The following is a 25,371-nucleotide window of genomic DNA, read 5'->3' as shown; positions in this document are numbered from 1 at the left end:
AAACATTGCTGTCTCAACACTTGGTTGCTTTGAGATGACTCACTTTATCAAATAAACTTTGTTGTCATTGTTAACAGCACTAGAACATAGACACATTTTTAATGTGGTCATTAGAGAATACAGGATTATTGGTGGATATAGACGTACTAATGGCATTAAAATCTGATGACCTATAGATAATTACAATAAGACATGATAAGGTAATATTTTGACCAGTGGGTGATAATGAATCATTAATTAAAAGCATGAAAGCCTTATGGACAAAGTTGTGAATTATCCATATGTAAATGAGCTGTGTAAATGCTGTGTTCGCTTTACGCCACGTTCTAATGGTGGAATTATGAACGCTGACCTGATTTAGGGTGAGTGAGGCCTGCAGTTCCTTAGATGTTCCACTGGGTTCTTTTAAGACTTCTTGGATGAGTTGTTGCTGTGCTCTTTTGGGGGAATTCTGGTGGGCCAGATGCTTCTGGGAAGGCTCACCAGAGCAGAGATTCCTTTAATAAAAGCATGCCACACGTCTACTTCACATTGCTGGAAAGGTGATGTTTAGACTTTACAGGACTAGCAGTACTTAAGCCTGGGGGTGTCTTTAATTGGCCACAATGTGATCATTTTGTTTAATTGGTTGATTGAGTAAGCAAGATTACAATATTGTCAAAAAATATTTAAAAAATTATTGGTTTAAAACAGTACTTTGTGTTATCTTCTTTTACTAAACATAGTTTAACTGGATATACTTTTTGTAAGGGATTATATGCAACCAGTTGCAGGAGAATAATTGCCACAAGGTGTTTTCTGTCATTTCAATTAAGACATTTTCTTATCTGCGCCTACACTCCACTTCTCTGAAACATTTCCTGTTACAGTTTGCTTTGTGGTGGAAAGCACACATGTGTCATAGCTCTCATTCTGTTACAATAAGCTTGGTGTGAGCAATCGCTTCCCCTCAGTGGAGTTCTGCTTGTTGGCCGCTGGGTGGAGAGGGAGAGCGCTCTTTGGTCGCGCTATTGCCAATTCTTTACATGTGCGATTCAGTGAGTCATTCAAAAGTTCAGTTCATTCTTTAATTTGTAGATTAAGTTAACTTTATTTCCTTTTACTAACTTATAATCGAGCGAGACAGGTTAATAGTATCATTACTGGGTTCAGCACATATACCTAAACAGGTCTATAATACATAACAATAAACAGAAAGCATAAACCTAATAAACCGAATGAGATCAAATATACGCGAATTCAGAGAGGTTGTCATAAATGCTCCTGGATTCGGTTCATTTTAAAACGCACATATTCCTCGTTTTTAATGAAGCATTTGATGCAGCGTTAACACAGAGCCGCCGAAAAGTTGCCAGTGTCCAGCTATATCCGTTTAACGTTAACAGTGGTCAGTCAGTGTAGCAAAAATGAAATGTATGATTCGGTCGGATTGGTGAATCGGTTCAACTGAGTCGGTTCACTGGAAAAGAACCGGTTCAAAAGAATGACTTGCTCACGAATCTCACAGCGCCAGCAGTAGAGCCCCTCAACACGTTCTCACGCTGGACACAGAGCTCCCAGGCTTACAGCTGCCGTGATTTTCTCATTCTCACAACTACGACAAAAACGTGAGTATCTGCTTATCCGCTTTACAGGCTGTTCACTACGGCAAAACACGAAGGGTACTGGACTTTGTTTTCAGGATAGATTTTATTTTCTTGGCTAGCTAGGATAACCTTCTCGGAAACACACCGCGTTAAGTCTTCAGCTCTGAGAAGACTGGACTAACTTCATGACTTTGTCGGGGAGGCGAAATGTGAACTTCTGTGGTAACGTGTGTCGTTTACCTCAGGTGGACGGTTACTGGCCTGGGCTTGTGTGTTAGCTATTTCTTTTTTAACGACACTATGTAGCACTAACTGCCTCCACTCAGCGCACCGAGTACACACAAGCAGGCTGTGTGAATTGAAAACAGTCGTCTAAACCGAAAGCCAAGTTGGATTAATTTCATAGCCTAGAGCTTTCTGTGTGTAACAGTCCCAAAGCGACCTTCACAGCCTGTAAATCTGAAGTGCTGCAGTTTATAACAAAGCAATGGTGACGAGAAAGACGCGAGGCTGGCAACTTTGAACTGCAGCAGATGTTTCAGTCTGCAGTGTTGAAGCCATCTGTACAGTATTTACTCCATTAACCTCTCTGTTTTCTCTGCAAGGTCTTACATGTGTTAGGTTCGCCCTAGGAATACTCCCTGATGCTCCATGTAGGCTGTGCACTGTCTGACAGCCCCCGTGTTAAGGGGTCAGCAACTGTAAAGGCGACGCTGCATTCCTCTGCATTCCTCTTCCACTTGAACCTGATCGTTTAATCAGCATTGGCGACTGAACAGACAAACCCCTGGCAGGCTTTTTTATTATTTTTTATTTTTTAGCTTTGTTAATTAATGAATGGGGCATCTTTCACTGGGGGTTAATGCACTCGTTACGAGGTGGTGGAAATATTACTGTGTATGTAGGTCAGCTTTCATGGTCTGCTCTCGGTTGGCCACAGTTGCTGGGAATCTGCCTCAGCACGGAGCACACAGCTGCCTTCAGGAACTGAACCCAGATATGGCCTTCTAGAGGCGGCATGTCGATATCAATGGGTATCGGGCTGATGGGTCGTCATTTGTTCCCTGTGGGATGGTTTGAGAGTGATAACCTGCTTTTAGAGGCTCATCTTAAGTAAAGTGATTCATATTTTACTGTTTAGTTTTAAAAACCTCAAGGTTGGAAGGTTTTTTTAGAGGAAAACAAAGATTGGTGTCGGTGTCAGCTGATGCCAATTTCAGTATTAGTATCGGAAGAGAAGAATGTCTAGGCCCCAGGTTACTGTGGTGGACAGTTATTAGTGCTGTCCTATAAAAATGCCCCCATATGTATGTGTGGATCTGCCGGTTTTAATGTAACTTGAGCGGCACTCTTATTTTTCCTCATGTTGACCCTGTGATGGGAGTCACACAAACTTCCAGTCTAACTGCATTCCATGGTTATTACTCAAGCAGGATCTTTGTTTGTATTACATCTGTGAATTGACAGACTTCACAGATTCATTTTCACTTGCTCTGCCCTTTTCCTGGGGGACTTTCACATCTGAGCACAGCAGTCCTGCTATTTTTTTTACGTCTATGCAGAAAGATTGCTGGTTGCTCTTTTACTTTCTGTTTTCAGTTTGATGTGTTCATAGTATCATTTGTTTTTCATGCAGCACCTCTGACAGTTGCAGCTGTGGGCTGTGATCATGCTGAAAGTAACCCCCTAAAAGAATGTGGGCCTTGTTCCTGGCCGAAGTGAGTGGGGCTAGATGAGGTCGCAGGGCTGTGCGTGGGGCACTTGACTCTGCGTGGGGCACTTCTCTTCTCTCCTGTTTACATGCTGTCAGTAACTGCAGAGCGTGAGACTGTTTGCTTTCTCAAGAGGAGGCACTTGGTTTCCTTCTCGCCTCCGCTGTATGGTTGCCATAGGAACGTGCTTGGCATGCTGGAGACTGAATTAAGTTGTCTCGGGTGGCAAGAGAGTGGATGGGCTTTCGATAGCCGTGCAATCGTTCTGCTTTCATGGGGGTGCTGGGTCGGGCCATCTGTGGGGCCGCTCGCTGTCAAGTTCAGCAACCTCACATAAAGCAGTCTCGTTTAGCCTGGCTGAGAAATCTGTGGGCTTCTTTTTTTGTGTGTCAGGCTGGTTTCGGGATAGCCTAACAATTTTACGCTGTGCGTTTTGAAGGCTGAGATCTTATCTGGGCCTCATTGTGCGGCATGGTAAATTTAAGCTAGAGTGCATCCTTAGTGTGTTGAGTTTCTCCTTTTGTCAGCTGTGAAAAGCGTCGCTGAAAGCTGCCATTGTTGTGGTGGGAAATCAAAGCTGGCCCTGTCTCTCTGAGTGTGTGTGTGTGTGGAGGGGGGTTGTAAGGAGGAAAGGCCATGTGGTGTTAACCAGCGCCTCGGTGTACACTGGGTAGACGAGCTGAATGCTGATGAACTTCAGACTGAGAACGAAGCCTGGCTGCCCCTTAGGGAAGCTGTTAGGATCTTTCACTTACTCCCCCAAAAGGCCAGATGCACAAGCACATACACACCTGAAATACATTATCCCTTTTCACACATGGCATCATAAGGCCATCTGCCCGATTTGGGCTCTGCACAGTCGTGCTTTAATTGTGTTGCTCCAACTTTGGGGGGAAAAGCTGAGAGGGAAGTGCTGAGAAAGAAAACTGTGACAAGCAGAGAAATATGATCCACTCTATGTGTTGTGCTGGCCTAATTAAATTTTTAGTAAGTGGATTGTGGCACACATTTTAGTGACTGCCTGCCCCGGAGGAGGAGTCAGTTGCAAGCCTGGTGTAACCACACATACAAATCACTGAGCTACGCATATGGAGAAATAATGGCCTTCCTGTGTATTACACTCAGAACTACCCAGAAAAGGCCTTGTCCCTGATTTATTCAGATTGCTTGATCAGGTATTTCACTTTGTTTAGTGTTTAGTCCTCACTGTTCTATATGGTTTAGGAAATGAGGTAAAGAGTAAGGAACATGCTCTCACAGATAAATGAAAATCAAAATAAAAGACAAAACTGTGGAGGTAATGTGATACTTTAGACCATTAGCATGCTCTCAGGGGATATTTAAGGGTTGAAAATAGTCAAATGTTAACATCTGTGACACAAGGAGAGGGAAATGAGCCAAGAAGATTTTTATAAGGATGGCTGAGTGGGAGAAAAAAAGAGCTGCCAAAAGAGCTCCAGCACTTTCCGCTATGATGAGCTGCAGAGATGCCTTTCTGGTACTGGATTATCTAGTGGATTTTTTGTGGAGAAAATCATCATCTGAGACATTTTAGAGACCACTTTGACTACGTGGTCCCCTTGTTGTTAACAAATGTTTTGATAAAACATCTTCTGAAAGTTTAGGCTTTAGGTTGAGGTTGTGATGCAGATCAACAGGAAAAATGAAATGACCTCACTTTCAATACATACTACATTTACTTTTTACATTTACTTTCCAGTCCATATATTATACTAAGCTGCAAAATCAGGAAGATGAATTCATTGTTTTTGTGATTTCACTAAAACCACACCCCAAATGCCTATTCATCCCTAAGTTCTGCTTAGGGGAAAAGAGAGGTTATAATATGGTCATTGTAAGTTATGCTGTTTATATAGTTTTGGGCACATGGCACATAAATGTGTACAGGAAGTCTTAATGGTGGGCCTTGTTAAATTAATTTAATATGCTATTTAGTTGAAATTGAAAGTGCTCAATTTGCTCAATGCTTGCATCTACCACGAACCCCTAAAGTATTAAGTGTTACAACAAATGGATAATAATGTTATAGCATCATTCTCAGGTTATTTCACATTGGGTGTTTCCCCATTGAGTGCTAATTACTAATACTAATTCCAGCTGTTTTTTAGTGGTCAATGCAGTGCTAAATTGTCAGTGCACTGTAACAATCCCACAATGCACCATAATATACGAATGATGTATGAACGATATATAATACACTAAACGGACATGGAACATCCGTAATTCATTGCGTTGTTTGGTTTGAAGATTCGCGTGCAGTATATCACAAATATCAATTAGACTGTTTATGACAGTTTTGTTGCTGTAGTCTTTTGCATAGTTCTGCCATATATGTATATATTTTTATTATTATTATTTCATATTATTAAGCTATGTTGGTTTGGTTTACAGTTACCACTGTAGCAGTCTGGCAGCCCTCGCGCAGCAATAACACTAACTTGTTAAAATCTGTTTATTCTTTATAGTGTCCAATATAGTGATCTGGCTTTTCGCATGTAGTAGGCATAGTTTCAGCACAGATTTTGAGTGTGTTTACAACACAATTTATCCCATAATGCAATGCGATACCGAAAGTGTGGAGGTACTTAAGTCTGACAAAAATTAGAAAAGAAAAAGATATGATATAATGCAGGTGCAGCTTTAGTGATGTATGTTGGCACAGCAACGCTTCACCACTTCCCGTACTAATCTGCAAACCACACTATTATGAATAGTATGTAGTCTATATCTTACTATATGTGTAACATGTCATTGGGACACAGTCTGCATGGCACTGTGTTTCAGATTGGTCTCCTTCTGGGCCACAGCTCTGTAGTGATTAGCGTTTCCCTTTACTAACACTTCAGCTTATTAAGGCTTTGCTTATTAGCTCATGAGTTAAGCCAGGTGTGTTTAATGAGACAAAAAGCTAATGTCTGCAGTAAGGCTGCACAATATATCATTTCATCACAATAGGAATTGTCACAAAAGTGTGAATGCACAGTAGTCACATTGCTTGAACCTGTTCTGGAACCTGACATACATGTTTTAAAGAACAGTGGATTTTTTTGGGTACTGAAAAGGTTGACAATAACAAACCAAACCATGATACTTCCCCATAACTTTCTACACCACATTACTTTTTCCAACCAATGACTTTCACATCACTTTTTACCAACTGGTGAAAAAGCAGCGATTTTGTTTACATCCATTGACCATTATTATTTTGTCATGCAGTGTCCCACTGAAAATGAATAACAATGAATCTCTTCACACATAACACAGCAAATCAAAATGTTTGATCCTTGCATGCACACCGCTGTTCTGCTGTTAACATGGCCCTCTGTAGCCTCTGCATAAGCTGTGTAGTTTCTTTCAGTGGCTGACAACATAAAAGTCCCTGTTGCCCACTGGGAGAAGGCTCAAAGCGCTCTTCTTGTAGTTGACCATTAATGGCTGCCGCACAGCATATCTGTGTTCTCCTACTAGTAAACGCAGTTCTGTGTTAGTGGCTCTCTTCTGTGTCTTTCAGTTCACTGTGCAACTGCAAGTGTGCAGTCAATACTTTCCATCCATCAGAGGACAGTGGGACAGCCAAAGTGTGCCATACACTGCTCTTCATTGGCCTTCCAAATGGCACGAGCGGACCTGCATAATAACACTAACCCATTTACAGCAAGCAGAATGTGGGTCAGTGCAAGGCTGCACTGTATAACAGACAACAGGAGAGAATATTGAACCATCCTTTAGACTTTGCTTCCACCTGCTTCATAGGGTTTTCTGTTTCTTGTTGTTTGTGCATACTGGATGGACAACATTGTAGAGGTGTAATAACTCACACAGTTCATCATATGCTTTAATACAATTCAGTGGTGTCTCAATTCAGCTCATAAAAAGTGCTTTAAAAAAAGGCCTTGTGTTAATGTTTCAATTTGTAGTCTATCAGAGTGGAGCACAGAGGAGTTTGTCCTTATCCACTCATGTTTCTTAGCAGCATATCACTCAAGTCATGTCACACAAAAACATGTTTTCACTTTTTGACATACATTGTGTCAAAATTGGTCATTACAGTTTCTGCTTCTCACATCCCAAGTCCTCCCAAAGATATGCAATGTTAAGGTCTGGACTATAGGGTGCTCTGTCTAATGTTTTAACAACACCGCCAGCTTCAGCAGCTTAGACTGCAGATGTTCTGATTTTTTCTCAGTAAGAGCTTTTTGATCTGCCCCACCGATGGACAGAAATATCGTTTTCAGATCTAAAGCAAAGCTCATGATTTTTCTTCTGTCTCTCAAGGATGAAAGTACTGTTTATCTGATTGGGACAGTTAAGCTGGTCTACCAGGTTGTGCAAGGTTGTTAGAAGTCTTGCATTATAGTGAAGGAGTCTTTCTCTCCATTATGAAATAGAGTAACTTGTTTTCCAATACTTTCCCTTAATTGTAATAGTGTTTCATCTTATATCTAATCTGAACTTTCTGAATCTGAAATATCTCCTGAGAAATCAATAACATCTCTGTTTAGACTAGTCTTTTACAGTACAGTATTTGTCAAAGCACAATGTTGTCAAAAGTGCTTTTATAGTGTCTGGTCTAATGTGTTAACCACGACCTGTATCTCATCATACACAGCAAATGTGCCGGTGTTAAGTTTGAAACAGTAGCAGTGTCGATTTAGCACTGGCAGAATGTAGCATCCAGTGTTTCAGCTGAGAATATTTTGTATTGTATTGTAATGTATTGACTTTTTAAGTGCGTTTTTTGTGGATGTGATGGAGTAGCTATATGGAGGTTGTGCAAAGAGGTGTAGCTTTTATGTAGCTCACATCATTCCAGTAATCCAACCCTTTAGGTCCAGCAAAGGCCAGCTTAACTTTGAATCTGCTATTGTTAATCTTTGTCTCTGGTGACAAATGGCTTTTACAAAGCCAAATCCCTAGAGCCGTGATCATTTCTCTCTAAGTATGGTAATGACTTTTATGCGCTTTTTCTGTTTGCAGTGTGTGCTACATGTGATTTTGCTGCAGTTTTACTTACTGTTGTCCTCTGTTTTTGTCCTTTTTAGAGTCCACAAAATGGGGAAAGGTTGCATCACGGCCACCAAGTACTTTCTGTTTCTCTTCAACCTCCTCTTCTTCGTAAGTCTCTTTCTTTTTGTGAATACTGACAATATTGTTATTAACATACCTGTACTAAGGGAACATACCTGTACTTAGGGCTTTTCTGGTATCTATAGATTTCCAAAGAGTCAAGCGTGTTTCTTAATGAATTAATGATTAATTACAAGTTAATAGGTGAACACTCAAGCACTTTCCGTCTATGTTCTGCTGTAGTTGTTGCTTCTCATAGCACTTTACCACCTAATCTGAATAATAACAGGTTTCAAATCCATTAAATTCAAATGACTTAAGTAGCATTAACATACAGGCTCTCTTCCAACACACTCATTTATGCATAATGAAATGAACGTGTTGAGCAGGGTTTCAGTGTGTACCCTTTTGGGTGTCCCAGTTCCTCCAGCTGCTGTGTTTTTGAGAAGCTGATCCTTTCTCCAGCCTGCGTTAGGCACGCTTGATGCTTTTAACAGCGCTCCCTCCATCAGCCGTGTGCTCCCATTCTCCCAGCATGCAGCATTGATGTTCTTGGAAGCATTACAGTTATTGTACTGTTTTGTGTTTGAAAATGGATTCTGTGTTCGCTGTTGGAGTCTCAATTTAGACTACATGTTCAGCTCCTAAATTAGTGCTAGGATACATACCGTCTATCTACACCAAGATGTTGAGATTGCTTTCTGAAGTAGAGAGAATGAGGTTGTTTGCTACAATTTTCATTCTCTGCCTTATCTTAACATTAATAGCGCTTGCTCCAGTGTTGGACATTGTAATGGTTAAAGTTGCATAGTGGGTAACACTGCTGCCCTTCAGACTGAAAGCCTAAGGCTTGAGTCACACAGTTAAGCATAGCATGCCAATAAGAGCCTTTGATCAAGACATTCACATACACTGTATGGACAAAAGTATTGGGGCCGTTGTTCATTTGTTGTTTGTTCCAAAATCAGGAAATTAAAAAAAGAGTTCATCCTATTTTTGTTGGAGTAACTGTCTCTATTCATTCTCTATGTTTTTCTACTGGACTGGAACATTGCTATAAGGATTTGATTGCATTCTGTGACAAAAGTGTTAGTGAGCTCAGCATGTTAGATGTTCAACTCATCCCAAAAGTATTGAATGGAGTGCAATCCTTCCAGAGTACACAGTTCCACAGCTTTATACCCTCTAGCCCTCACCTATAGGGAGTAGACAAGCAGTGTGTTTATGCTTTTGCAGCGTGCATTCATTTGAAGAAGTGTCCACAAACATTTGGAGTGTATTTCCGAAACATTGAAAACATGTTGCATTACATGTTGTTGTATGTTTGCATTATATAAAAGTATAAAATGTTGAGAACGTATTTTTGCACATCATTTAAGATGTTTATTCATACTTGCAATTACCAGTGATTAATGTAACAGTTTATATAAATTTAGATAAATGTAATTGCACATGTAATAAAAAATAGGTGACAATCTATGTTCAGTGTTTGTTTTTTGTCCAGTGCAGTTTTAGCCTAGCATCTCCCATTTGTAACTAAAGAAGCTCTCTTTCTCACTCTCTCTCACTCTCTCTGGTTCCCCGGCAGTGTTCAGCCTCCCTGGCTTTGCCCTCACTCAGAGCAAATGAAACCTCTTATCCAGGCTTACACCCTCTAAATCACAGGGCATGATCCTTCACAGGAGCTACAGCATTCTCACCATGTATTTGGACTGTGAGCTGTGACAGGGCCTTCCCTCACACCCACGTTTGCATCAGAGCTGTGCCTCAGGGCAATATTAATGCCTAAAGAATCTGTCTCTCTCTAGGATTGTCCTGGCCTGTGGGGTTAAGCTGTACTGAAAATGAGGTGAAAGAGCAGTGGTTGGGTTAATTGCAGTCTTGACTCCAAGCAACATCGACATGCAGCACCACTGATCTGGAATCTGCCCATGTATTTTAACAAACTAGTGCCATGTAATTTTTTCCCCTCAGTCACTAAATATTTTATGTGACGAGCCAAGTTTACAGCTTGAATAATTGTTTTAGCATTACAGGCACATAAATAATAATAATATTATTAGAATGTAATACCAATGACTAAATATACAGTAAAACTATTGGATCAAACCTATCAATATGACTACATAAATAGTGTCTATTAAACATCTTGTTGTTCAGCTCCAATGGCCATGATGGGCTCCCCTCTGGCTGCTCCAACAGCTTGAAGATTAGCACCAATCAGTTCTTATCACGTCACAGCGTCCTTCACCAGAAAGAATCATATTTGACCATACATCAAAGAGTCTCTAAATGAAGATGTGTGAAAAGAAATCAGTGGATGGAGAAAGATCTACTGACCTGTATGCATCTGTTTACATCATGTAAAATAAGAGTGTGTCGTTGGTAATGAGAGAGAGGTTACAAGCACATTACTCCGATAGCATGCTGTCTAGGAGTTTATACTCTTTACCCAAGCTCTCTTTTTCATTTTCAGTTCTGCTCAACACATCAAAAGCGTCCTGATAGAAGCCTTCAGCAGAACATCTCAGTCCCTGGATAAACATAAACATTGTCTTACAAAACAATCTCCAAGGCCTGAGCAGCCAGTCTTCTGGATACAGATATTTATTGTCTAAGAAGCCCCTAAAAACACCCTTCCCCCCACCAGCACATCAGTTCTAAAAGACCCAGATGTCACATAAAACATGCTGTGAATAGGTAGACTGAGGACTGGCAAAAGGAACTCCAATCACTTGAACCGTGAGCTGCACAGTGGCGGCAGAAGACTGATAGGGTGCGTTTAGGGCAAGCGATGGTGTTCTCGACTTGAGGCCACATCCGCTGTAACACCCTCCCTCTCAACCCCTCGTTCCTCCTGCTGCCACGCAGAGGCATGGCCAAATCAGTTCCAGATGTTAGTGCTGTACAGAGGGGGAAGAGAGAGAGAGAGAGAAAGAGTGGGTCTGGAACCCTGTGCTTAGAGCCCAGAACAGCACACAGCTCAATCCCCTACAGGCTAGGATTAGTGTCTCTAGCACACTCTGGCAGACACCCACACACACACATACACAATATGCATGCACGCACACGCAAGCAGACAATTCTGGTGTCTTACATGTAGTGCCATTTTTTGCATGCAACACATTCATACGTGCACATGCACACACATGCTTGCAAACTTCACACACAGTTCAGTCTTTTCCAAAAGATTTGGAGTGAACAAGTTGCAGCTTGTAAATTGAAATTGTGGGGCCCCTTGCTCCCCCTTCTGCCCCACTGTGTGATTAATTTATTCTCTCTCTCTCTGCAGATATTTGGAGCCCTGATTATGGGCTTTGGACTCTGGATCCTCTTGGACAATCAAAGCTTCATTGCAGTCTTGCGTAAGTCAGTGTCTGTATTCTTAGTGTAACCCAAGTAGCCCCCCTTATGCGAAAGAGGACATCCAGTAATTCATGTGGAAGTGCTCCAGTATACTTGGAGTCCTGATAACCTCGTTATATTTGGATGGGTATTTTCCACTGTTTTAATTTGCACTGCATTTTGTAAAAGTGAATATTCTCACTTCCATAATACAGCCATTAAATGGCAGGAAATATTTATCAACTTTGTACATTAAAATGTAGGTTAGAGTAATGAGAGTCATTTTGAACCATTTGTATTCCATTTGTCATTAAATGTTCACACAACATTTCAAAAAAGGGGTTGTGGTATGACAGTAAATGTATGCTCGATTCCCTTGCGACTTTGTGCTCATTAAGAAGCAAAGGAGCAGAGGAAGTGGTTAGAGGAGCCGATCTTCTTTCTTTATGCTCTCATTAGTGAGGGATCCTGTTAGCTCTTATCCTATCACAGCTCTGAGCAAAAAACCTCTCGGCGTTGTGACTCAGTAGTGCAGAACTTTTTTACTGGACCATCTGTCTCTGGTTTGCTTTTGTTTGATGATCGCTGTTGGTTCGTGTCTTCGTAGCACCACGTGACGCGGTCTGTTGGACAGACCCTTTCGGATGGTCTCTGAATTTCTCATCACCATCTCTCCCCCTCTCTGTGCCTTCTCTTTTTGCTTTTTCTCTCTCTTACTTACTGACACACACACATACATGCGCACATGCACAGATCTGTTTTCCATCTCGAAGGCCATTGCAGGCAGCTCTGGGTCAGTGGGTCTGCGTTATCCAAATGTGGCCAAGAAAACTGGCGCTGGCTGAGGAACAGCCCCGCGTTCATGGGCCAAGCTGAGTGAACCCAGCTAACCAGGCTGGCAGTGAGAGCCAGGCAGGGCCTGTGGGTGACGTAGGGCGTCTGAGGCAGTGTGCAGGTGCTGCGCCCGCGCCACACTGGGCTCATTTAGCCGCTCGCTCATTACCATGCATCACGTCAGCGCTCAGATCGGCCATCTAGCTACGTTAGTCATCGGTGAGAACAAATTAACATTGGTGAGCAAGTATATCTGCAGAAGAAAAGAATGTGGCTCTCATTTCTTTCTCTCTCTTTCTGTTTCTCTTGCGTAATCACTCCCACGTTCTCCTTCACATGAAGACAGACATGAAAATGTCCAAATGAAAATGAGGCCACAGTGAAGCTTCTCAACTTCTTGGCTAAAGGCAGTTGGCACAAATTTACATTGTTTGTGCTTTGAATGCGAAGGCCGCAAACAATCCACTCAGTTCATCAGTTTGGCATGGCCACGTCCTCGAATAAGGGTTAATGGAGAGCATCTCAAAGCTTGAGGCATGCTCTGTGTAGAACTCTTGACCGAGGCCAGCAAACCAAGTTAAGGGTGGTGGCATCATGGAAAGTTTTGCACTAGCATTTAGGGAACCATATATGTTTTGGCCATGAATGGGGCTGAATGTGAACCCTGATTAAACTAAGCTTAGATTGATGACATAAGGGTCTCTCCCCATCCGTGTCCTGTATTTCGCCTGACGCACGCATTTCTGCAGTGTGTGGGGCTGTCGACCGTTCGCTTGGACTCCCAGCCATCCATAGGCGACGGAGCCCCCTCGCTCCATCTCTAAAAAAGAGTGAGTTTTCAGAACACCATTGTTTTTCTAATCCAGGCACCAGCAGCCTTCTCTAGCCTGATGATCCCCAAAGGATTTCCACATTTCCGCTATGCACCAAGACACTTCAGCCGTACAGGCCGAGTGGAGCATCTGCTGGTTTCACATTGTATGCACACAACGCATAGATCGCACATACAACTGCATTTACCTAGGAAACACTGCCACTCGTCCTTTTACATTTATTGACTCTGGTGCTGCCCTTTTGGAGAAGTTGTCATGGAGAACATAATTCAAACAAGGATCCTTGCTTTCATGTTTCAATAAGGCTCCTCTCTCCAAAGCTTTGAGGTTGACTTTAACTGTGTCTGGTGGTAAGCCTTACAGCAAGGAAATTGTTTTGTTAAGAATGAGACTTCTCGTAAAGAAATTTCTTTTATTTGGCTATTGTTGTTGAATTTTATGGTGGCTAAACTGAACAATATTTACCAAATGTTTTGAGAAGGCAATATCTAAACGTTCTGTTCCAATCTGTATATATTTCAAAATTGTGATGCTGTTAATAACATGCTTAAAATATTTACAATATAGTTCATTTTGCAAGAGAAACTCAGCAGTTTTCCAGACTAGCATAACACAGAGCTCCTTCACTAGGCCAAACGGAGGCTCAGATGGTTATGTATTACAATCACAAGACCTCCACATTTAAGGGGCATTCCTGCACAAAGTACTCTTTTATTATGTTATTTGTGTTTCTGAAGCACATCATGGTATCCCTCTGCCTTAGTGGTTTGGGAGAGTTCACTTTTGGTTGTTTTTGTTCATCAGTGTCTCTCGCTGCCATACCAGCATGCAATGAGCAAATATGTAGGAATGTGACGTCAGCCCCCGATTCTCCATTCAGTTACATTTTTGCATTGCGATTACATGGTTCTTTAATTGATTGTTATGGCAAATTGAGTTCATGAGAAGATGGACTATTCCTGTTCATCTAGTTCTATACGCCTGTATAACGTGTGGCTGAAGTACGACATGACCCACTGTGAATTCTTAGGAAAATTACCTGCTTTATTCACACATGGACTCACTCGGACTTTACCCGGACTTTGTACAAGGGGACTGCCAGGACAGAGTTCGGGTAATGTCTAGTATAACTGCTGCTGGCGTTTGCGTTCACACATATAGCTCCTCTGGGCAAGTTAATGTGCATGTCTGAAAGGGCATTTATAGAGACATTATTTTTGGACATTATTTCTATTCCTTTATTATTTGAACAAACCTACACCCCTGTAAATACAACCTACAGCAATCTGGAATCCCTGTGGTGCTCAACCAATCCTTTGTTTATAGGATACAGGCTAATAAATACTACAGAGCTTACATCAGCATCTCAAAACAAAGAATCCCCAAATCAACTGTAGTCTTTCTAAAATTCCTTCAAGATATGTCATTAGAAAGTCCACCACAACAAAACTGTAGTTTTTCAAAATTTCCTGCAGTGTCATTAAAAAGGGTTTTTCCAAAAGTGTACCCAGAACATCTCTATAGAGGTGAGTAGGTATGCTTACAGCAGCTCTAACAATGGGTACAGGTCGTGAATAGATTAAAAGATTAACAGTGCTCCTAAAAGACTAGTTAGAAGAAAAATTCCCAAAATGTTTCCTAAAAGCATTTTATTTAAATGATCTAAGACCTAAATGTGTCAATCAGTAAAAGCTGAGTTGCATAAATCTTCCTTGACTCATCACTTGATTGATTGATTTATCCATTAACATATTATTTGTGGTGCATGCGGTCATGCTGGAGAATGAGATAGCAGGCGCACCTTGGACTGGTACTGCTGATTACATCAGGTCAACTGATGTGCTATTGTGTCTAGTGCAAGTGATTGTCACACAGACTCGCTCACGGCCTTCGCGGGGCTACTGTACACTGTGCTATTGTTCAGTGAGGCTGCCCATGGTGATGTTGTTCTTGCTGCGGAGCCACCGCAGTGTTGTCGGCTTGTTTGTATGACTGAGACAGAGGGTCCTCGGTCTGGCGTGGCGACAGCATGTGTAGGCCCTTTTGGAACTGGTCCAGAACACGCTCTGACAATGAGAGACACTGGTCTCTCCCAGCTAAAACCACAGAATATCTGTCTGCGTACGCCATCATGCCAGGTCCTCACAACCATGGTGGAAAGTCATTTAAACTAAACAAACAAAAAAAGTTTTCAGACAAAACTGAGACCTGTCAGAAGTTTTTTAATTGTGATTCCCTACCATGAGCGCAATTTTGTGCGCAAAGCTTAATCTGTGTCCACAGGCACACCAACTAGGGGCAGTGAGAACACACACACACACCCCCGGAGCGGTGGGCAGCCAACTCCAGGGCCCAACAGTGGCAGCTTGCCAAGCCTGGGTATCGAACCCACAACCCTGTCATCAATAGCCCGGAGCTCCAACCGCTGAGCCACCACTGCTCACATTGCAAGCATGACTAAAACAGGCGTGATTGTGACGTTCTCCTGGAGCAGAGACAATGGCTTTGGCTTCAGTTGTAGATGAAGTAGTTGGACTAAAAATGTGGTTGTAATAAGATCATCTGGTACTGTTGGTGTGTCAAATATATTATTTTACCATGGCTGTTTTTGCTAGGTGTAAAAAAGGAAAATGGATACTAAGCAGGAAAGCAGTTTCTGTTGCCTTGTTGCCAAGGAAAAAAAAAACACTTTTTTTGATGCTGATCCATTCTAAATAGGCTGTGTGGATTTTGTTTTTGCTGGGCAAAGTACTCCCTTGAAGCTTTATAAACTCTATAAATATTTTTGTAAAAGCAAACATGTGCAGAAAATGACTTGCATAGCAATTTTTCTTCTCATGTAATCTTCCTTTCAGTGGTATGAAATATGTAAATTGCTGTAAGTGCTACTGTATTTCTTTGCAGAGGACTCATCCAATTCACTAAAGGTGGCCTCCTATATTCTGATTGCTGTGGGATCCTTTTCCATGCTTATGGGCTTTCTGGGCTGTCTGGGAGCCATCTATGAGATCCGTTGTCTGCTTGGACTGGTAAGACACAACAACGCATGCAAATACACTTTCACTTACACAAATAGGGTTGGAATGAGCAAATTCAAAACATCAATTGATCGGGGAAGACTTATCCATACTTTTTGTATTGATAAGTATGCAGCTTAAGTTTATTATAGTTGTATTCAGTATATCTAGGGTAGTTTCTGTGTCTGTCAGAGGGGATTTTAAGCCATTAATGCCTCCAGAACTTGACACACACAAAAGAAAATTATGGAACATACACACATTAACACTAATGCAGTCTTTCTCCTCAGAGCTCATGGTTGCTCCTGTAGGCTATTCTGTATGCTCCTTTTATAGCCCTGAGCTGAATCTTCACCTCGAACTCCACCATGTACTGCAGTAAATCTTTGATCAGGTCTCCAGAACTCCTGTGAGATTTAAGAAATGGGCCACTGGAGTCTACGTCTTTACATCCTATTGCCTAAAAACTGGCAATTCCTAAATGCAATGTTTAATAACAAGCTCATCAGACCTGATGTGAGGGTTTCATGATGTTAAAACTCACACCTTCCGTTTTCATTGTAAAAAATCAACCCAACATTAAACTTAACCAAGCTTAAACATGAAAAATACTTTTCCTGATGCAGTTTTTCCTCTGTGGCTGTAAGCTTCCACCGCAACTTACAGTGAGCTCACTGCAGCTGTTGTGTGTAAAACAAAGCCTGGAGTTTCAGATCACAGATAGGAGCGCATTCAAAGAAGAAAGAGATCAGTTCCACTTTCAGTTTACCAGCTTTTAATAATGAGTGGTCCCAGTCCGGTCCTACATACAAAGGATCCATACCCATGACTCATTTCTTGTTCCAGTACACTAAATAGATTTATTCACAAGCAACAAGTACAAGTCTTTCTGTTTCGGAAGATATGTACAGATATGTGTGTGCTGCGGTCTTCCAGTGTAGCAGAACTCAAATGCTAACAATTTGTGTTTGTTTTACAGTACTTCACTTGCCTGCTCCTCATCCTCATTGCTCAGGTGGCTGCAGCTGTTCTTATATATTTCCAGCGTGAAGTGGTGAGTTATGTCAGCATGCCATCATCATGTAGCATTGTCTTTTTGACAGGCCTCAGAATATACCCCAGAAATGATACCAGAAATGTACATATGGGCCACATGTGCCTCGGCTGGAGAGGCTTCAGGGTCACAGTGTGGGATTTTCCAGCACTCAGCTTTCACAGACGTCAATGTTCGGGTTTGTTTAGGTTTCTGGAACAATACAAAAAGGCCTTGAGCTCCACTGTCTTGATCAGACCTTAAAGGCACACTGCCCCCTATTGCTTGTACAGGTCATTACATTGGGGTCTTCACAGGACCTGGATACTGACCGTTGTGTTCACTTTAACTTAAACACAAAAACTGGGTTATTGAAACTGCCCGCCAACTTCTTGTCTCCCAGAAGAGCTGAAGGGAAACATCTGATCAGGATAGGCAGAAAAGCAGGAATGTAACTTGGAGACAGATATTATCCCTGAATCATTTAGTCATTGAAGAAAGACTTGGACTGAAAAGCAAGCTCTTTTCCTGCCAAGTGGAGACTAGACACACATAACTGTGGAGCAAGAGAGCTAGTTTTCCAAAGGTTTTCCAATATAAATGCTTTTTTGCTCTCATGTTCATGTCTCAGGCAAGCTTGTGTGTAAAGGAACGTGTCTATGGCAAAGAAAGGATGGGGTTCATGTTATGATGATGCTTATAGATTGGCTCTTTTAGCTCTGCAGCCAACAGAGTGAATATCTGGTCATGCACCTGAAGTTTCATTATTAACTTTTGAACAAACCTACCTTCCTTTCTTTCAGCTGAGGAACGAGACATCCAACGTTGTGATCAAAATCCTGCAGAACTACCGCGGACAGAACAAGACTACGGAGCAGGCCTGGGACTACATCCAGAGGAATGTAAGTAGAAAATGGACGTGCAAATTCACTGTGGGTGTCAGTTACCAAGCATCACCATGATAAACACACTGTTATTATGTGAGTTTATGCTTATGGAATGTTGAAGCACTTGTTTGTGTTGATGGTAAGGGAGTCTCAGCCTAACACAGACTAAAGGGTAACGCTTTTTATGTCGTTAAGCAAGGTCATCTGTAATCTGGGAATTTTTGGAATTAGGGTCAGAGACATTTTGGAATTGGGCTCAGTCTTTTGCTGTAAACACATAGTGCAAACACACTAGAGAGGAAAAAAAACACACCGTGATGCTGTGACCATGCCTGGAGCGGTGGGCAGCCTTTGCTGTGGTGCCCAGGGAGCAGAGAGGGTTAAGGGCCTTGCTCAAGGGCCCAACAATGCCAGCTTGGCGAACTCCGATATCGAAACCACAACCCTGTCATCAAAAACCCAGTGCTCTTAACACCTACATTATTTCAGCTGTGATTTAACACCATCTTGTGCCATATATAAGAGTGGACAATTTGTTGTCTTTCACTCCCATTGCAACATTTGAGGCCAGAAGATGGGCGAAATGGAACCTGCCACAGACCACAACTGGCAAAAAATATTGGATGCGTAATTGTATCTCCTTTCCTTGGAAGTTCTCTTTTAACAGAAGCTGGTCTAACCAACCAATTCAAAGTAATCATGTGGTAACATCCCAGAACAGAGATTACTTGTTGCTTGTATAAAAATATTAATCTTGCTCAAATGAGTGCCCTGAAAATGAGTGCTAGAATGAGGAAAACATTGAGATAATCTTGTCTACAGTATACAGTAGTGCCAGACTGTAAACAACTGTACTATTGTAAACTGAGTATTGTACACTTTAAGACATTTTTGAAAGGATCTTGTGATCAAAGTTCATGAACAGATATTTGGTTAAACACAGAAACCTGTACGCACCTCGACTGATTAAAAGTCAAACAGACACCAAGTAACAGTAAAACTGAACTGAAGTCAAAAGCTAATGATGTTATATAACTCACGCTCTGTTTTTTCTTCTCTTTGTGTCTTTTGTGTGAAAGATGCATTGCTGTGGCTGGAATGGGCAAAATGACTGGCTGGGGAACCCTGTGATTGTGAACAGCTCTCAGACACTGTACCCCTGCTCATGCCGCAACACCTCTATTCCTGGAGATAATGGCACAGACACCGGCTTCTGCGAGGCCCAAACTCCTGACTGGCCCATTTATGATACGGTAGGAGTAGTGCAACGATTTCAGCAAAATATACTTTATTTATTTTGAATACACAAATGTAACTGAAGAAACAATTGATGTGGAATAGTTAATGGAATATACAGCCTTGTGTGGCAGTGTGGCAATGCATCAGTGAATTTCCACAGCCTTACATGGCACAAACACCTGACCTGATTCTGTGGAGAGACAGTCCAGTGTAACATCTTCATAATCGGATTCTCTGGAAGATCTTGAGGAGCAGGATTGGGTGTGTTAAGTTAAGGTGGATTTTCAACTCTGCTGGAGGGTGCATCATCAAAACACGTCGGCATTACTCTTAACGTTCTTTTAACCACAGCACCTTTATACTGGGATAAGTAGTCAACGAAGTGACAGTGTATCTGTGTATAGTATCTGATTTGTTTACCCATAATTTGTAGGCAGGAAATTCTTATTTTGTGATGTATTGCCTGTGAATTCCTCATCTCTGCTATTTATTATTCGTGTTTGTACGATGGTAAGCTGTTTATCATGGACTGCTGCTTAGTAGGAGTATATCTCTGTGCTTTCTGTTATACTTTAGGGCTGCGTGTCCAGTGTGGAGAGCTGGCTCTTCACAAACTATGGAGTCATTCTAGGAATCTGCCTTGGGGTTGCTGTTATTGAGGTATTTCATATGTACACTTTAGTGTAGCTTTTCTCTACCAACACAAATACATCCATTGCCATAACATTAAAACCACTGTAACACATTGAAGTGAGTAACATAATCTAGATACACATATTAGGCAGCAAGTGAACACAGACAAGGGCTAGACCACTAATTTTGATGGATCGACAAGGTGTTGTGGGGTGTTTCCAGTATGCAGTTGTCAGTACAAAGTAGTCCAAGGAAGGACAACTGCTTAACCGGCGAAATGGTCATGGGCGCCCAAGGCTCACTCATGCACGGGGGCAGCAAAGACTAGCCGGTCTGCTCAGATTCCTCAGTATAGAGCTGCAGCACAAATTGCTAAAGAAGTTAAAGGCAGCATGATGAAAAGATCTGAGTCATGCAGTGCCTCACTGCTTACTGCCTATGGGGCTGTCTGTGGGGCCACATAACCGCAGACCAGTCAGAATGCCCATGCTAACCCCTGTTCACCACCAAAAACCCTAAAGCACAAGACACATGAGCATCAGAACTGGACCATGGAGCAATGGAAAGAGTTTACCTGGCCTGATAAGTTGTGTTGTCTTTTACATCATGTGGGCGACTGGGTGCATGTGCATCACCTACCTGGGGAAGAAGATGCAGTATAGGAATAAAGCAAACTGGCGAAAGCAGTGTGATCCTCTGGATCCTGGCATTCATGTGGTTGTTACTTTGAACTGAACTAGTGGTGTTCAGTAATGGCGAAATCTGTTCAGGGATGCTTAGAGGAACATGACCAAGGTGTTGACCTGGCCTCCGAATTTCCTAGACCTCACGCTGGGCATCTGTGGGATGTGCGGGACAACTTCCAAGTCCAAACCACATTCTTTAAAAAAATGCTTTAAATGGTTTTCAAGGTCTAAAGAACCTTCACTTGATTAAAGGTTGTTGAATCACTTTTATTTTTAAGTGTATGTGCATGTGCAAGGAGACACCATCTTAAAGGTTACAGGACTTAAAGAATATTCGTGCCAGATACCACAGGACACCTTCAGAGGTGGAGACAGGTAGTTTTAATATTAATGCTGATTGGTGTTTGTTAAAATGTAAGTTGACGCTGAAATATAACCTAAAATGTGGAAATCTTGGCTAAATCTGCTTAGATTGGCATTCCAAAGAAATTTTGGACAATATTATTTATTGCTTTAGGGTTGGAAATGCAGTAAAAATTTATTGCATGAAGACATTTTAGCACAGCGGTTCAGCAGCACTTTAATATGCTGCTTCTTCTTATAATGAACACGTCATTAAATATCAGTTCGAAATAACTGATTTTAAGCAATTCTGTATGTCCTGTCTGATATGATTCCAATACCACTCTGCATCCCATTGTCACTTAATGCTGTGTCAAACGTAATACTGTCTCTTTTGGAGTGGAAAATTGCTCCACCCATGTGCCAGATTTCCAGCCTCAGCTCAGCACACTGACTAATGATTGTTCCTCCCACAGCTTCTTGGCATGATCCTGTCCATGGGCCTTTGCAAGAGCGTACACCAAGAAGACTACACCAAAGTGCCAAAGTACTGAAGAAGATACACACACACATATGTGTATGCACATACATTCATGCTCACACACACTCTCACATAAAGTCTATTGAATATCTTTATAGTTTACTTGTTAAATAAAACTGCATTATATGCACCCAAAAGTAAAACTAAGCTTTACTCTGAATTAGACAGGTCATCGAAAGGATAGCAGAAGTTCTAATATTTTTGGTACTACATATTGGGGTCTTTGTAAAAATAATGTAAACCCATGGGGAGCACCACTAAGTCTGCAGTTTTTGAAATATGGCAATTTAGGTAGAATGTGCGCTTTCTTGTTTACAATTTTTAAGGAAAGTCTAGATCTAGGTCTCTGTATTCAGTGTCATTTCTGAGGTGCTGTCAGAAATAGTGACACAGAGCTAGAATGATGAAACATGGAAGCTGCCAACCTGAAGGAACAAAAGACTGGTAGACTTATGACTAGTTCTACAGCAGCTCTATATTCACTTTATACCACACTGCCACTCTTCATGCCGAGGCTGTTGGTCATGCTTTTGGAATTCACAATTTACAGCAGTCAGACTCATTGCTAACATCTGTTGCATGATGTGTTTTTTATCTGTACATTAGTGTTTTTGGTTGTGTTGTATTTGTTTTTATTAGTTTGTATATACTTTTAGCATTGCATTGCTTTAGCATGTTCGTTTTAAGGTTATACGAGACTTCTCCTTTCTTATAAGTTGATGTTTCCACCACAGTTTTAGTTTTTTTTGTACAGATGGGCGTGTTTTGGGCGCATTTTTAAGTTTTTAATTTTTTTAAGGTTTTTGGTTTTGGGCAGTATTGTTAAGGAGATGAGAAGAGAACCAAACTCTGCCATATAGCCCCTCAAAGCTGACTGCAACAATGATTTTTCTGCCAGTATATTGCTTGACTCCTAATCTGACTGCTTCTTTGAACACTGCTTATAGCTGAACTGCCTGCTTCTGATTTCTTTGAATGTGTTATACGAAAGTAGAACCTTGATCTCTTTATTTTCTAACTTGACTGTGATCTCTGTAGCAGCATTTTCAGATTTTTTTTTTTGTCTTCTGATTCTTCTAGATCAGGGATTTTTAATCTTTGTGTGTTTAAAGAAAGAAAATCTGAGACAGTGTGGTCAGGACACTATTTTGTGTTCTTTGTAAAGGGATAAATAAAGCATAAATTGTCCTGTGAAGTGAATCATTTTGATTACAGAAAAATAATTCTTCCTTTATATGGTACAAGGAAATATGTTTAAACATTTTGATAAATTTTGAATACAGTCTTGACCAAGTAATTATCACACACTTTGACTGTTAAACTATGTACCTCTGTTAAGTTCTATCTGTTACAATAAATTGAACTCACCCTGTTTTTTTTGTCAGTGGCCTTCATTCAATGTTGGATACTGCCGAGTTTCCTGCTGATGTTCACTAGGTGGCAGTAGTGGACTATGAGAAGCTTCATGCATTGTATGAACACAGTTGAAACCAGATCTTTACATACACTATATAAAAAGACACAATTGCATTTTTTCTCACTGTCTGACATGAAATCAGAATAAACCTTTCCTGTTTTAGGTCAATTAGGATTGCCAAACTTATTTCTATTTGCTAAATGCCAGAATAATGAGAGGGAATTTCTCATTTTTTCTCAAATTTTAAAGGCAATTTTTATTAGTTTCTTCAAATTCAAAAGTTTCAGTAGTATTTGGTACCATTGCCTTTACACTGTATGACTTGGGTCAAATGTTGAAGGTCAAATCTTTCTTCCACAAGCTTCTCACAACAGTTGGCAGGAATTGTGGCCCATTTCTCCTGACAGAACTGGTGTAACTGAGCCATGTTTGTAGGCCGCCTTGTTCGCACATGCTCACACACAAATTTTCAATAGGATTGAGATCAGGGCTTTGTGATGAAACACTGATTTTGTTATCCTTAAGCCACTTTGTAACCAGTTTGGCAGTATGCTTCGGGCCATTGTCCATTTGGAAGACCCATTTTCACCCAGGCTTTAACTTCCTGGCTGATGTCTTGAGATGTTGCTTCAGTATTTTCACACAATGTTCTTTTCTCATGATGCCATCTATTTTGTAAAGTTCCTCCTGCAGCAAAACAACCCCACAACATGATGCTGCCACCCCAGTGTTTCACAATTGGGATGGCTTCCCCCTTTTTCCTCCAAACGTAACGATGGTCATTATGGCCAAACAGTTACATTTTAGTTTGGACAGACCACAGGACATGTCTCCAAAAAATAATGTATTTGTCCCTGTGTGTATTTGCAAACATTAATCTGTCTTTTTTATGTTTCTTTTGAAGTAATGGCTTCTTCCTGGTAGAGTGGCCTTTCAGCCCATCGCTGAATTTCACTGTGGATAATGACACTCTCTTACCAGCCTCAGCCAGCATCTTCACGAGATCTTTTGCTTTTGTTCTTGGGTTGATCTGCACATTTTGGACCAAAGCATGGAACACAGAACCTGTCTGCTTCCTGAGCGGTATGATGGCTTGCTATTCCCATCTTGTTTGTACTTGCGTATAATTGTATGTATAGATGAATGAGGTACCTTCAGGCATCTGGAAATTGCACCCAAGGATGAGCCAGACTTGTGCAAGTCCACAATTCTCTTTCAGAATATCTTGGCTGATTTCTTTCGACTTTCCAATAATGTTACACAAAGAAGCAGCGTGTTTCAGGTGTGCCTTCAAATACATGCACAGGTTTAATGAACTCAAATGTTGCAGAAGCCTCCAAAGACATGACATAATCATAAAAAATTCACTCTCTCATTATTCTGCCATTTAGCAAATAGAAATAATTTTGGTAATTCTAATATAATATATATATTTTAATTCTAGCTATATTACTTTTAAAATAAAATGTTCTATTTACAGCCTGGTTTTGAAAGGAACTCGTACATATCCGTCTAGAAGACCAGACAGATCAGGATTCATATAATGTGTACTGAATATAGATTAATACTCGTGCATCTGCATGAAGTACTGATGAAACCCAGTCCATTAATTTTAAAATGAACTTTTATAGAAGCTTCATAACAGAGAAAAGCAGCTTGAACGGCTGTAGAGACCACAGTAGCAGCAGCTTTCCCCATTCTTCTTTGAGTGCATGGCAAACAGATTGTGCTTATTTGGCAAAGCAGAGCCACAGGAGCTGTAGTGTAAGTTGTATATACGTGATATCTTCGTGAAAATCTTATGAATTTCTTCGGATTCTTACGGATTCCCTTTTAGTCATATATGAACAAATTTCTCTGCATATTATGCTGTTACGAAGTTCTTGGGGTACACTTTTTTTTTGGGAATGGTTTTCCTATTTATCTACTTTTACTACAAATGGTAAGACACAGACAGGGTCTTTGCTAACTCCAGTGTGCAAAATGACACTATTCCTCACTATCTGGAGCTATATTCAGTATTCTCCATAGATCCTTAAATCCAGCATTGTTCCTCTTTTCCAGCATGGTTGCCCTTTTCATCTCTATCTGAAAAGTGTTAACTGATAGATCTCCCCGCCTTCTCCCGCAACAATGGAGGGCCCATTCCCACCTGCTAGTGCCCTTCATGTCCGGCCT

The 25,371-nt window shown here is 41.2% G+C and overlaps 1 protein-coding gene across 1 annotated transcript; it reads left to right on the top strand.

Annotated features, from left to right (window-relative positions):
• The first annotated feature begins 1,497 nt into the window (after positions 1-1,497).
• On the top strand, positions 1,498-23,148 carry cd82a (CD82 molecule a). Its single transcript, XM_072660767.1, has 9 exons — positions 1,498-1,607; positions 8,362-8,434; positions 11,679-11,751; positions 16,303-16,427; positions 17,395-17,469; positions 18,252-18,350; positions 19,415-19,588; positions 20,151-20,234; positions 21,712-23,148. The coding sequence occupies exons 2-9, from the start codon at positions 8,372-8,374 to the stop codon at positions 21,787-21,789; spliced, it is 771 nt and encodes a 256-aa protein (XP_072516868.1). The 5' UTR covers positions 1,498-1,607; positions 8,362-8,371; the 3' UTR covers positions 21,790-23,148.
• The last annotated feature ends 2,223 nt before the right edge of the window (positions 23,149-25,371 follow it).

This window comes from Salminus brasiliensis, chromosome 17 (genome assembly GCF_030463535.1).
Source record: "Salminus brasiliensis chromosome 17, fSalBra1.hap2, whole genome shotgun sequence".
Lineage (NCBI taxonomy): Eukaryota > Metazoa > Chordata > Actinopteri > Characiformes > Bryconidae > Salminus > Salminus brasiliensis.
This window is presented reverse-complemented; position numbering and strand designations above follow the sequence as displayed.